This window comes from Amphiprion ocellaris, chromosome 22, assembly GCF_022539595.1.
Source record: "Amphiprion ocellaris isolate individual 3 ecotype Okinawa chromosome 22, ASM2253959v1, whole genome shotgun sequence".
Taxonomy (NCBI): Eukaryota; Metazoa; Chordata; class Actinopteri; family Pomacentridae; genus Amphiprion; species Amphiprion ocellaris.
This window is the reverse complement of record NC_072787.1, coordinates 18829228-18843050: the sequence shown is the minus strand read 5'-3', so window position 1 is coordinate 18843050 and position 13823 is coordinate 18829228. Positions and strand designations below refer to the sequence as shown.

At 38.2% G+C, this 13823-nt stretch overlaps 1 protein-coding gene across 4 annotated transcripts; it reads right to left on the bottom strand.

Annotated features, from left to right (window-relative positions):
* Positions 1–527: 527 nt before the first annotated feature.
* On the bottom strand, positions 528–6132 carry adcyap1a (adenylate cyclase activating polypeptide 1a). 4 transcript variants are annotated; one of them, XM_023267512.3, is made up of 7 exons: positions 5811–6123; positions 5461–5565; positions 4790–4924; positions 4068–4172; positions 3101–3235; positions 2441–2561; positions 528–998 (listed from the first exon to the last, which is right to left on the bottom strand). In XM_023267512.3, exons 2-7 carry the CDS (start codon positions 5556–5558, stop codon positions 990–992), a joined length of 603 nt encoding a protein of 200 aa, XP_023123280.1. In that variant the 5' UTR covers positions 5559–5565; positions 5811–6123; the 3' UTR covers positions 528–989. The 4 variants fall into 4 exon arrangements, with proteins under 4 accessions (XP_023123280.1, XP_023123279.2, XP_023123278.2 ...); XM_023267511.3 differs by having other exon boundaries at positions 528–2561; positions 5691–6130; XM_023267510.3 differs by having other exon boundaries at positions 528–2561; positions 5811–6127.
* Between the last annotated feature and the right edge of the window lie 7691 nt (positions 6133–13823).

The following is a 13823-nucleotide window of genomic DNA, read 5'->3' as shown; positions in this document are numbered from 1 at the left end:
CGGCCGGGTGATCCCTCCCACGTCTTTTTACTCATGCTGTCCCGAGGGGAGGCAGACACCCGGCCAACTGGTGTCACTGTTCCGCCGCCAAAACCCACTGAGTCACCACCGAAGTGGGGCAGAAACGTGGGTCTCCTGATCACCGGTTTGCTCTGTTTCGCTGGTTTGCTGATTTATTTTGAAGTTACGGAGAATCCACAAGAGTACAACACATAACGCCCACACTGATGGGGAAAATAGTGATGGACTCTTCTGATTTTTCAGCTTGCAGGTGTGAGTTTTGTCTTATGTATCATGCTGCTAATGTTTCATATTGTTCCCCTCTCCCTTGTCTTATTTGATCTGCCTCCTCTCATGGACTGTAACCTCCCAATAAAACTGTCAAAATAAAGTCTATTTCCGTTCCACTGTTTAGGTTTTCATAGCTAGTCCTCTCAAACAAAAGGGCTTATGGTGATATTGGCTTCAAAGATTAGACGAAATTTTTGTTGTTTACAAAAATTTATTCATACAAATCTTACAACACGTTATTTTTTTTAAACATTTATTGACCTGACGCTTTGCAGATCGCCATTTGAAGTAGTAATCTACTATTCACTTTCCACACAGTAAATATATATATATATATCTTTGAAGATTATTTCATTTTTAGTAAGGCTATTGGCGCTTCTTTCATTATCATACATATAATGTTTCATGGAGAGCAGAAACTGCTCCTTAACCTCTATTTTCACAAAAAATAAAATTAAATAAAAGCCTACATCTAGTGCTCTAAAATCAAAGAAAGCAGTGCAAGCAGGAACGCTTGACGTCTAAGCTGGATGATGCTAAAGGTCCTATCAAACAACTGTGCAACACAAAAACGACAACAAAAGGGTGAAATGTAAGCTGATGATGTGCAGCATTGTAGGGCCACTAAATAGCCATCTGTGATTCATGGCGATTTTAAAGTCGATGCAAGGCACCACAGCCGCAAACTGCTTCCTGCGTCACAAAGCCTAGAGGGGAATGCAAAATTAAAGAAAGATTGATACAGTAAACACAGACCGAAGAATGTTACCCTGCTGTGTGAAAACTAAAATCCTCAAAATCTGTATTCCTCCCTCACAAAATTGTGCAAAACTGGGGAACCAAAATGTTTTTGCTTTGATTGTGTTTGTTCTATGAATTTAGCCTCGTCTAACCTTTCTAAATCAGAATGTTCATTATCATGTGGCCCACTTCTGCTTCTCTTATTTGGCATCTTTCTAACTGTGCTTTCTCCTTGTGTTCTTACATCTTAACCTTCCTCTTTAACTGTAATCATTCTTGGCAGCTTTTGTGCCAAACTTGCAGGTAAAGATAATAAAAAATGACCACTTTAATCATCCACAGCTTTTTCTTCAAACACAATTTAACAGTAAATTACAAAAAAAAGAGCTCTCCACTTGTCTGAGTAACAGAACCTATAAATCATGACATTAGACTGAGAAATTCTTGCCAGCAGTAAAGTACATTCAGAGTGACTCTCCAATGGAGGACAAGGTTTAACATACAGCTCGTGTAGAAATGTAAGTGAGGAGAACAAGAGCACAAAACAACATCCAGAGATGACAGATAATGCATGTTTGTAGTACTCAGAAAGCAAGCAGAACCATCTAGTTGGAGTCGTCTGCACAGATGCGGTGGCTTTAGTGCAATTACTTTAATCATGCAATCTACTGTAGTTTTTTTTTTTTGTTTTTTTTTTTACATTGGTTCACATGACAGAAAAGGGAAGCACAATAGACCCAGAAACTGCCTCGAATGTCTCTCACAAAGAACAAACTGATGGATAAGTCACCATGTAACAAGTATCATTTCTTTTTTTGTCATTTTTTTTCTTAAGTTTTGCCTGATGGTGCTTGAGATGTGAGTGATACTTATTATATGGGCGGAGAGAGACGTGAGAAAGCCTTCAGCAGGATAAGAGGTTTCCAAACACAGAATCCAGTTGATAGAAACACAGGATTGGCACTTTTACATGAGTCAAAGGTGTAAGCTCACTTTGTAAACACTGCAGAAGAAAAAAGGGCAAGAAAAACCTCAGAAGTACTCTGGTCTTCATCTCAGATTTAGTCTATTTGACTAGAACTTAACTAAAAAAGTGGCATTTTGGATGTTTTAAAGCCAACCAACAGGGCTCACATCTGGTTTAACCCAGATCGACTAAAATCAATCAGTCTGTAATGATATGTAAACATATTATCCTCCCCCACATTCAGGCTGCATGTGATACAGGTGGAGCTAAAGGTTCAAATCTGTGAGACTCTCGAGAGACAGGAGCACGAATGAGGTGGAAGAAGAAGAAGAAGTTGGGGTTTGAGTGTTTGGATCACAAGAGTTGAAGGTGAGAAGAAAAAGGGAGACATGAGAAGCCCCCCTGCGAGGACACGGCCTCAGGAAAGAGCCTGAAACTCACCGGAAATTCGGGAGAAAACTGTTTCAGCCAGTCTCCCAAAAAAGCCTCAAACTCATCCCCGTCCGGGAGGGCATCAAAGTCTATGTCTTGTAGGATTTGGTGAAAACCTATGTCTTCAAGGCTGTTGTGAATAAAGACAACTAAACTCTTAATGTCACTTTACAAAAAGCAGCATTCAATACATTGATTGTCTTTTAAACTATTTATTTTCCTCACATTCATATCTCTCCACTAAATGTTTAAAAGACAGGGCTGTTGGAGCATATCATCATGTCAAACAATTGTGTCCTCCTCAATAAATAAGTCTAAAAAAAGTAAATCAATGATTACATAAATAGAGGCTATTGTTTTTTTCTCTCTCAAATGAACAAAAATTGGTCCACAAAGTAGATATGTGCGTCCTCAAGTGCTTTAAGTACAAAATAAAAAGCAATATTATTATCAAAATATTCATTTTAATGGCTTACTTCATACATAAATACATGTTTAAGAACACAAAAGCGATCCACTGATTGGTCAGATCTCAAAATGACTTCATCTGGGGGCTGCACACACTTAAATTTTTTGTGGTTTTTTTTTTTTCTTTTATCAGGAGGGGAGAGAGGAGGATGCTACAAATATGCCAGCCGCCGTCCTTTGTTTCTAATTCTCTGTCTATACCTTTTCCCCAGGACTGCTGCCAGGTATTTCTTGACTGCCATTTGCTTTCGGTAGCGGCTGTAGCTGTCTGTGAAGATCCCGTCTGAGTGTCGCTTGGAGAGGGGCTCTGAGCTGTCGTCCAGGGCTTTCCCCCCGCTGTGTGGAGAGACAAGAGGCAGATCTCAGTACCATCACACTGGTGCATGTGCAGTCATATGAGCCCTCCCCTCCCCACTGTATGGTGCTGAGGAGAAGAGCTTGCATGGACACTTGAAGGAAGATCTCTGTGCCTCCATCTTAAAGGCAAAAAAAAGAAAAAAATCACTGGATGATCCCCATTTTGAGCAGAACACTGCAGCCTGGAGAGCTGCTGTGGAGAAACCTAATCTGTGTCCTCATTTTGGAGCAAATAACCAGATTTAGCAGCAAAAACAGGCAGCAGGAAAGTGCAGCAGCGTCATTTTGCATGAGAGGCTTTTAATTTGGAGACCTGTTCACATTCTCTCCGCTTAACTTTTAACCCTCCCGTGCGTAATTTGGCACACATTTTGCACTACGATGCTGCTCATAAAGCCAGAGCAACTGCAGCCCTCCCTCCTCCTCCTTCTTCCATCGGGAACCACTGGGACTGCGGCCTATAAATTATTCATATGGAAATAAATTTAAACCTGTGCGGGGTAATTCTTCCCTCTGCGCCTCACACTGCAGCGAGCGCAGAAAATGACACTTCCCAAATCAATCAAGTGCCCGTTTGTGCTCTCCCCCGACGACTTTATAGCATTAATAAAGGCTGATTCAGAGGCGGAGGGCGCCAGATTGAGCGGCATGCTGGGAGATAATGGGGGCGCACAGACACGTACAGTACGTAGAACAGCGTGAATTATGAGCTTTTAAGGGATCAGTCAAAAGAAAACGCACAAAGGACAGAAAAGAAACATTAAGTACAATAAAACAAAAGAAGAGGGGACAACCAAGAAGATGTTCTTACCCTACACGTTTTGCCATCAGAGAATGAAGGTATTTCCTTGCTGATAACTGACCCAGCGCTTTCCTGTAGGCTTTATTAAACATGCCGTCTGCATGCCTTTCCGTTCTGGGATGATAGATAGCCACACAGTAAAATCACCACACACCCAGCGCAAGAGGCAACAATGTCAAGTGAGCTACACTGCAAAAAAAAATCCATCTTGGAATAAAAAAATAGGCCTTAAACTCCCCCCTTTTGCCATCTTTTCTGGAATAAACAAAAATCCTACAAGTTACTGTGAGAATATTTCACTTATATTCTACTTAAAATGTGTTTTCTTGCATTGTTTTCTCAGGATATCCTACATTGTTTCCGTTTGTGCAGAATATTTCACAAATTTACAGGAAAAATTTTAAAACTCTACAGACGCTCCCTTGCAGCTAGTTATTGCTGATTTTCTATTCCTTGTGATTTAATCGACTAAGTTTCCCTATAAGGATTCAGTTTAACGAAAAAGACGAGACTAATTTGAACAAAAAAAATAAAAAATCCAAAATGACAGTTAAACAAAAACTCCTTCTGTTTGTTTGGAGTTACATTTCGACGATACGTTGATTCAGACAAAAACATAACAACATACATAGACAGAAATAGGACTACAGTAATGAGATGTGAATGTCTCCAACGCCGAAGAGGGGGAAAGAAAAATAAAAAAGTTTGCGTAAAACGGTGCTGATAGTCACCTTTTCTCCGGTGGGTAGTACAAAGTGTAGACGTCGTCCGCGACAGACGGAGCGCTTCTCACATCCATTTGGTCTCTGTCATAATCCAAGGACGGGAAGGAGTTTCCATCCTCATCATAAACCTCACTGTCAAGTCTGAATTTAAAAAAACAGACACATCTTTACAGTCTCTTTTCCAGCTTGTGCTACATGTAAATATTATTCTCACATTTAAGCAAAAATCATTCTGAAAGAGAGGAGACTTTCATGCGTAAAAACGCGAAGGAACTCTTATCTGTTTCTATCTATTCAGAAATGTTACTTTGAAAAAATCTGAGCTTAAACGTAACTTTTATGACCAAATCGTTTGCTATTAATTATCTAATCATTTAAAATGCTCGATTGATGGCTGCAGGACAGATTGACTGTAATTCACTGGCTCAGTAGCCTAAATTGCATTACCGCCGCTCCCTGGTGAATGTTCCCCAGCCCTATGGATTGGCTGTCAGAGTCAGTAATCCAATAGGCTATTATGGCCCCAGACATAACCAACTGTAAAGCAGATATGCTCTTTAGCCTGTGCCCTGCCGATGCTGCTTAGTACAGTCATGTAAAGCTCTCCTCTCCGTGCGTAAAAATCAGAAATCAGCACCTGGAAAGTGAAACTTGAAGGCAGATGAGAGTGTACATACCTAACACTGGGAAAGCTAAGACCCACAGGTGAGCAGTTGACGCTGTAATGCATTATGATTCCATAGATGAGTAATGCTAAAGTCGCTTTACTAGACATTGTCTTGCTGCAAAAGAAAACAAATGACATCAAGTCAGTGAAAAGGCGCACAATCGAAATCCACTCATTAGAACAGCTCTTGGATGCACTGATTTAGATTCTCTGTGATATTCAATTACTTTTACACCATACCTGTGAGTTTCCTAAGAGCAACCAATCAGCCACACCTGACTTTTTCCAGAAACTCTCCCCACTTTTACGCTGCGTAAAAAACAAAAAACAAAAACAAAAACAAAAAATGCCCCTTCTTACCAGTTGCGAGATGCTGGACGCGATCCGCTGAAGATCTCAACTGGGAGAGTGAGATAGGATCTCTATCTCAGTCTCTCTCTCTCGCTCTCTCTCCCCCTTCCTCTCCTCTTCCTCTATTCCCTCAGTGAAGCGCCTCTTCAGTGTCCTTGTGCTCGTTCCGGGTGTGCAGCCCTCCCGCAGCTCACTTCTCGGGTATTTCTACATGTACTCGGTCCTGCAGCGAATGGAGAGCGCCGAACATTTGTCTGCGGAAAACTTTCCCTGCGTCCTGTGCAACTTAACTCCAGTGGGTTTTTTATCCATGAATGCGAAAGGCATGCCTTTTTCACTTGTCACGTAGGTGCGGGGAGGGAGGGGGGACGGAGAAGGGAGAGGGGGAGGTGGGGAGGTGGGCGGCTGCGTCATCGGCCCCCTGTCCCATTGGAGAGCATCCTTCTTCCGCGTCAATGAAAGACCCCGAGCCAAGTCATAAAAAAAAGAGGAATGGGTCTTCAATTCAAACATTACCATTAATTAAACAGTGAATTAATGTCAACATTTGACGTCACGCTATAAATAGGATCACGTGGTCGGGCCCCTCTGAAGCCCGAGGAGGGGGGAGGAAGGGGGGAGACGTCGAGAGACTAAATCTGCGTCGGAGCAGCTGAAACAAGATTGGCAGGGTTTGTTCTAGAAAAAGTTTCAGAGATCAGTTACACAACCAGATTTTAAAGCATTATTACACCTGAGCAGGTTAAAGCATCCAGAATGTCTGAACTTTTACATTCTTTTAATAGTTGTATTCCCATTATGCATCCACACAGCTCTCTGATTGACATATTTATACACATACACCTTTACACTGTCTTGTGGGGCTGTCCTCTCTTCTAATTAAGGCACCAATAAAGATCTCTGTGGCACCTGACTTAAGCTATAAGCATAAATTTAGTTACTTTTCCCATTTTCACCCAAGTTTGTGGCTGTGTGCCTTATTTCTAGTAATAAATTGCCCTTCAGCTTTCCAAAACAGGTTAATTTTCAGCTACTCCAGAAACCGCTCAGTCCATAAAGAAACTACTAAGGGAATGGCGTTAGTTCATGTCAAGAATCCACAATCACCAAACTCTAAGACAAACTTTGGTTTTCATTTGAGAGCAATGAAAAGGTGTCATTGTAGTTTTTTAATATACAGTCTGTAATAACAGCTGTTGTCTCGTGGAGCTGTCCGGTGCTGAAACACGATTGACAGACACTCAACTCTGACAGTTTCTGCACCAAACTGCTCAGATTAATAATGTCACTATGATTCTTTTTTGCTGCTTTAAATTACACTCATAAAATCAAAAAAATAGCATGAAGAGTTTGAATCTGAGCCACTTAAGTAAGAAAGAAGCACAATTTCAATCACCAACGAACAACAAGAATGCAGTGGAAGAAAAACACTTATCTCTCACTCAAATAAAAGTAAAAGCCCTACTTCAATCAGAAGTATTATCAGCAAAAAGTAAAACTACTCCCTGTGCAGATTGGTCTATTATCACATCACTTTTAATCCTGATTCAACATCATTCTGCTGCAGCTCGTCAGTGTGGAGCTACTTGATGTAAAGGAGTTTCGTCTAGTGGTTCTCAACCTTGGGGGCAGGCCTGTTCTAAAGGCCACAAGAAAGTGACGCAGGAAGGAGGAAAATAAGCAAATTCTCCTACATAGACCTGCTAGACTTTGTTCTAATTGTTGCTTTTTTGGCATATGTTTTATGCTTTTATCCCTTTAGGCCCTGAACAGTTAGTAATTAAAGCATCGGAGAGGTTTGGAGTCGAGTGTTGCATCTTTAAATGTTGGCCCCAAATGAGGAACAGCCTTTAATTCTGCCAAGTTTATTCAATTAATGAGGCATGAATGAAACAAACTGAATCTGAAGTTTAAAGAAGTAAAACTGGCAGCAATTTGACTAACATCTGAAACACGAGGGACTTTTTTTTTGTTTCATAAATGGAAATGAATGTTTTTAAAGTAAAATCTTGCTATCAGGTAACTAAAGTACCTATAGATTCTAAATGAAACTTGTGTTAACTTTTGGTTTGCTGCTCAGCTGATTCTTCTTTCCACACATGCATCAGGACCAAGTGTTGAATCTTTAGTGAGTGATTCAGACCAGTCCATCTTCTTGGGCCTCTGACGTCATGTGACGGTTTCCTTAGCGAAAAGAGAGGCTTCACTTTGAATTCTTTAGAATAATCTCTGACAAAGCTCCTTCTAGCTGAGTTCTTTTCTTGCTCTGAGTCAGCACTGCACCCCAGTGGTTTAGAGAAGAAAGTACACTGTGGTCTATCGGGCTTTTTATGTCATGAACTGCAGGTAGAGATTTAGCAGATTTAAAATAGAAACGTAAAAATATCATTTTCTCTTTTCAGCTGTCATTATTTGCAAAGTGACACTAACTTTAAATCACCATGTTCTCTTTAATTATATTGATTTTCAACTGGGTTACCTGCCCCGTGGACCGTAAATATGATTAACTCAGTTATAAAATGTCTCACGCTGAAATGAATCACCGTAAAATGGTGATTACTCATTCAGCTTTGATCATCTCTTAATAAGTGTTTGTCCTGATGTTAGCAGGATATCGCTTTTCCTAAATCTAATTAAGGCAGATAAGAATATTTATCCAGCAAAAACACATTTTAAGTGCCTTCCTGTAATAATCACGGTGGAATATTAATAAACCTGCTGCCCTGAGCAACCAGTTTATTGTTTATTGTAGTAATTTCATCTCTAAGATGTTTGATTGAGTCTTTTCTGGCCAAAAAGAATCATACTCCCAGTGTTGACGTAACATCTGTAAGTGATAAAGTGGGACATAAAATCCACATACTGTAAGTTTTAGTGGTTGCACCTTACAGTAAGCTAGAAAAAGGTCAGATGAAATGTGCCTCTGTTTGCTGAGATGAGTCTGCAGACAGGAGTTGTATAAGATCATTTGACTGGAACGAGCTGTGAGTAATCAGACCACACAGTGTATGACTGAACATGACAGCAGAAAGAACATATGACTCACTCTAATTTTAGCACTATTAGCTTTTTATAGCGGCGACCAGCAGCGGTGGCGGTGACATGATGTGTTTGAAGACTTTTATTGATCTCACCGTCTCATGGCTCAAGTAGGCGATACTCTGCTCTTTACTGTGACAGGTGTTGACAGAACACGGCTCCTGCAAATCTAATTGTAAGGCGTGGGCTTGTGTATGTCATGTTGTAGGAACATAAATGTGTTTATACAGTCACACAGTGGAGGCTTATAGGCCCTCCTCATGATATAAATCATTACATTTTAGTGTGATGTCTCAGGTTAAGCCTCTTGGAAATGGATGTGTGTCAATGGAAGTGATAAAAACACGACTGCTTGTTTGATTTGTCAGAAATGAGACACTGTGTTTGTTCTTGCTAAATGACTGTTGGTGTTTATGGCTCATCAGTGGTGGAGGATGTATTCACATGCTTTATTAGTACTTTTATCAATAAAAACACTAATGTATCACTGTGAAAATACTCATTGAATATGTTACTTAAGTAAAAGTATTATTATGAAAAAATACTGAAAAGAAAATCACTAAATGTAGAAAAAAGCTTCTTGTGACTCTTCTATTATTATATATCATATATAATATTATGAGATTATTATTATTAATTGTACATTAATGTAAAATCTAATGTAAAAATCTGAAAATCAAGAGGAATCTATGTTTCAATGATAACCAAATAGTTGTCAATTTTCTGTCAATTCACTAATTGATTAACTAACTAATCATTTCAGCTCTACTTTGGTAGTTTATTCAATTGCAAAACTTTTTTAAAAAGTTCTTTCTATATTTTGTATGGAAAAACCTAATTTTCAAACTAATTAAAGCTGGAAGAAGTACTACATTTTCCTTTAAGATTAAGCAGAAGTAGTATAAATAGTAAAATACTTAAGTGCAAATACTTGTACTTGAGTACATATTAATTGTACTGAAAAGAAACCTCCACCATTGTAGCTCATTAATGCAAGTTAATACTTCATATTTTACATGTGAAAATACTTTGAATCTCCAAAAATTCGCCTTTAAAATTTTAATTTACACATTTTTCAAAAGAGTTTTTATTAATTGATATAACTTAATCAACCCATAAGGCAACTGTAAACCTTAAGTTTGGATATTAAGTTAACAAGAAGATAGACAATTTTAAAAATGATTGTTTAAAACCGGGTTGATAGCAAATAAATACTGAGAACATTGATTTACAAGTCTGAAAAGTGCCTGCTGTTGTTTGTCGAGTACGAAGATAAAGAGTTTATTTAATGTAATTAATGTGGTGTTTGTACTAAAAGGGTTCAATAAGCAGATGGGAGGAAGTAAACAGCAGATATCACAGAGCAGCTGTCAGTAGAACTGTTTTATTGTAATTACAGTCTGCTGAAGAGGATACGATCACGAGTGCAACACAAGCAGCATTTAGTGTCAACACCGGGAGCTTCAGATTACAGACACACTATCTCCACTTCATAAAGGTGCACAAAGCTGTTGCAACAACACAGAAATGTTTCTCACTGCATTTTTAGCACTTAGGAGCATCTTGTTAAGGTGTTTTTTCACCGTGAGAATAAGTTTAAACTCTTCTCAGACATGTCATGTAAAGATGTCAGATTTAGACATTTTTGGTTTTAGCAGCTCATCAGTAATAATTTAGGTACCAAAAATAGAGAAAAGCTTTAAAGTTCAGTCAAAAAAGAGCATTTTCCCATTTTTTTTCTGTCTTTGTTCTGAACAAGCTGACATTTTGGATTTCACATTAAAACTATTTTGTAGTATTTAGGCCCTTAAAAGCAAAGTGAGACAACTTTAATTCAAATCTCTGATGTTGTTTTTAAAACAGTCATCCTCTCCTTCATTATAAAAGCAGGAAATTAGAGTCACTACTGATAGGCTAATATACTGTTGTCTTAATAACCGTCTAATCACAGTTGACATAAAACAACTGCAAACTCGTAAACTGTGGGTTATAAATCTGAGATTGTCTTTACCACAGAGAGAAATGTCAATAACCTAGAGATCTTATTGGAAACTATAATATGAGATAGTTTTTTAAAAAGCATACATTGATTTGTCCTTTTTCCCCCAACATAATGTAACTATTTTTGTTGTGTTGTATTAAAGCAAAACAGTCCCAAAGTGCTGCTATAGAGGAATACCCAAAGCAGTGTGGGATTGTTATCTTTATTATTTAAAAGTGCATGTAAATGTTATAAACTCATGTTGTGCCACTCATAACTTTCTTTAAAGGGTTGCTGCAGTGATTCTGTCTTGTTATTAAATAAAATTAGGACACTTTCATAGGGCAGATTTGAAAAATAATTTGTTCAGCAAATGTTATCATTATTTTTAATCAGTAGTATGGGTTTTGTATTCAGAAGAACTAATCAGAAATGTAATCATCATGAGCAATAAAGTATAGAAATGATCTTCAGTCTCAACTAAACTGCATCACAAACTTCTCAAGGGAGACCAGTGAACCTGCATGTTGCTTCTAGTAATATATTTGAAACTAGAATCTGTGCAGATCTTTCATTTTTGGGTAAATTCTGCTTCATGTAAGGCTCCACACTGTAGCTGTTCATTTATCTTTGTACTAAACATCAACAGATCATGTTTGTTTGAACATCCAGTTTGCAGCATAATCTGTAACTCAGGTGTAAACATTTGTCCCACAATGAAACTAGAAAGTCTTTCATTGGATGCTGTCCTTAAGGTGAAAACCAGAATCTATCAAAGTGTCCTTTATAAGGTAGCCTTGCCTTTAAAAACGTGTGGCCTTACTCCATAAATAAAACACTCCTGTTTAGGAGCTGTAAATTTTTATCTTCACACTTAAAGTGATCTGATCATGTCTAAAGTTAGTGGAGTGTCCCTTTAGTGAAGATCTAGTAAGTTTATGTCACCCTCTGAACTGCAAATGAACATGTTGGCAATTTTGCATAAAAACACAACATATTTTTGCTAAATATAATGGCATATAAATAAAGCTAAAAATGAAGAACTAAGCAGTGTAGTTCAACAAATTAAACAGACGATGTATATTTTTCCTGCCATACTACAGAGCTACTTAAGACAAAAAGTATGAACAAAATCTGGACGTATTTCAAGTCAGTTGTATTTATTAATGTGAGGATAACTGTACTCAGCAGCTCAGGTCAGCAAATATAAATAAATGAACACTGTTAACCACCAGGGCGCAGTCAAGTGATAGCTCTAAGTGGCCATAGCCCTCCTTGGACTGCAGGAAGAAGCCTCCTTAGTTCTATAATAACAAAACATGTTCACGTAAGAATATATCTTATGTATATCTAATGTATATCTAATGCATATCTATCTATCTATCTATCTATCTATCTATCTATCTATCTATCTATCTCTCTATCTATCTCTCTATCTCTCTCTCTCTCTCTCTCTCTCTCTCTCTCTCTCTCTCTCTCTCTCTCTCTCTCTCTCTCTCTCTCTCTCTCTCTCTCTCTCTCTCTCTCTCTCTCTCTCTCTCTCTCTCTCTCTCTCTCTCTCTCTCTCTCTCTCTCTCTCTCTATATATATATATATATATATATATACATATTTAGATTCATCTATTAAAGTATTTATTACTGTTTCCTAAAATAGATAATAATATTGCCACCACCATGCTTGATGTTAAGTACACACATTGTTCTTGAGGTTAAAGGCCTCATCTTCTTTCCTCCAGACATACTGTATTTCTCTCATTGTGGCCAAATTGTTCAATTTTTCTTTCATTTGACCAAAGAACTTTCCTCCAGAAGGTTTTTTCTTTGTCCATGGAGGTCACATGGACAAAAGTTTAACTTTAGTTGAGCTTTTAGGTGCTGCTCTTCGAGGAATGATTTCCTTCTTGAACGGCAGAACATGGACATCTGGCCTCTAGCAGTTTTTAATTCATTGCAGATCTGCTTTTTGGCGATTCTTGGTTGACTCTTGCCCGTCCTGACCAATTGTGTCTCAGCAGCAGGAGAAAGTTTGTGTTTTCTTCCTGGTCATGCAGTGACACAACTGTAGCATGTAATTTAAACTTACAAACAATTGTTTGCACAGATGATTTTTGGATCTGCAGCTGCTTTGAAATGGCTCCAAGTGATTTTCTTGATTTATTCAAGTCATTGATTTGCTTTTTCATATGTTTGCTGATCTGCTCAGACTTTTCCACTGCAGGGTTTTTGGGTCTGTGACTCTGACAGGTGTATAAAGTGGGGGCTATTTAAATTGGCTCAGAGGATAGATAGATAGATAGATAGATAGATAGATAGATAGATAGATAGATAGATAGATAGATAGATAGATAGATAGATAGATAGATAGATAGATAGATAGATAGATAGATAGATAGATAGATAGATAGATAGATAGATAGATAGATAGATAGATAGTAATTGACGTGCAAAATGTGCTGGTCAAAGAAATAGCAACAAGGTGCCTAAAATGCTGGTATTTACAGAAATGTGCAAAAATTGGTAGCATTTACAATAAAATAGAGTATTATAAGAGTACAGAATACAATAGAGTATTATTAGGAGCACAGAATACAGTAAAATATAGTATTATAAGAGTACAGAATAAAATAGTGTTATGAGGCGTACAGAATACAATAAAATAGAGCATTATAAAGTATAAAAGGAGCAATGTGAAAATGGAACTAATGATAATGAGTAAAATGTAAATATCTCTTACTATCAAAAGGAATAAAACATTATCCTGACCTGTATGAAGGTAATGCCATGCGTGATGTGTCGAAATGTAAATAAATAAATATTGACGGGTCACTCTGAGCTGCAGTAGCAGTTGTGGACCAGCAGGGGGCGTCACAGACCTGCATGTCGGACTGAAAACGGTACAAATTGAGTCCTTTTTGTACATGAAACCATCCTCCGCTGGCCGGTCTGCTGCGCTTCTCCTCCTCCTCTCACATTTTTCTCCTCTTTCTTGGTCACCTCCAG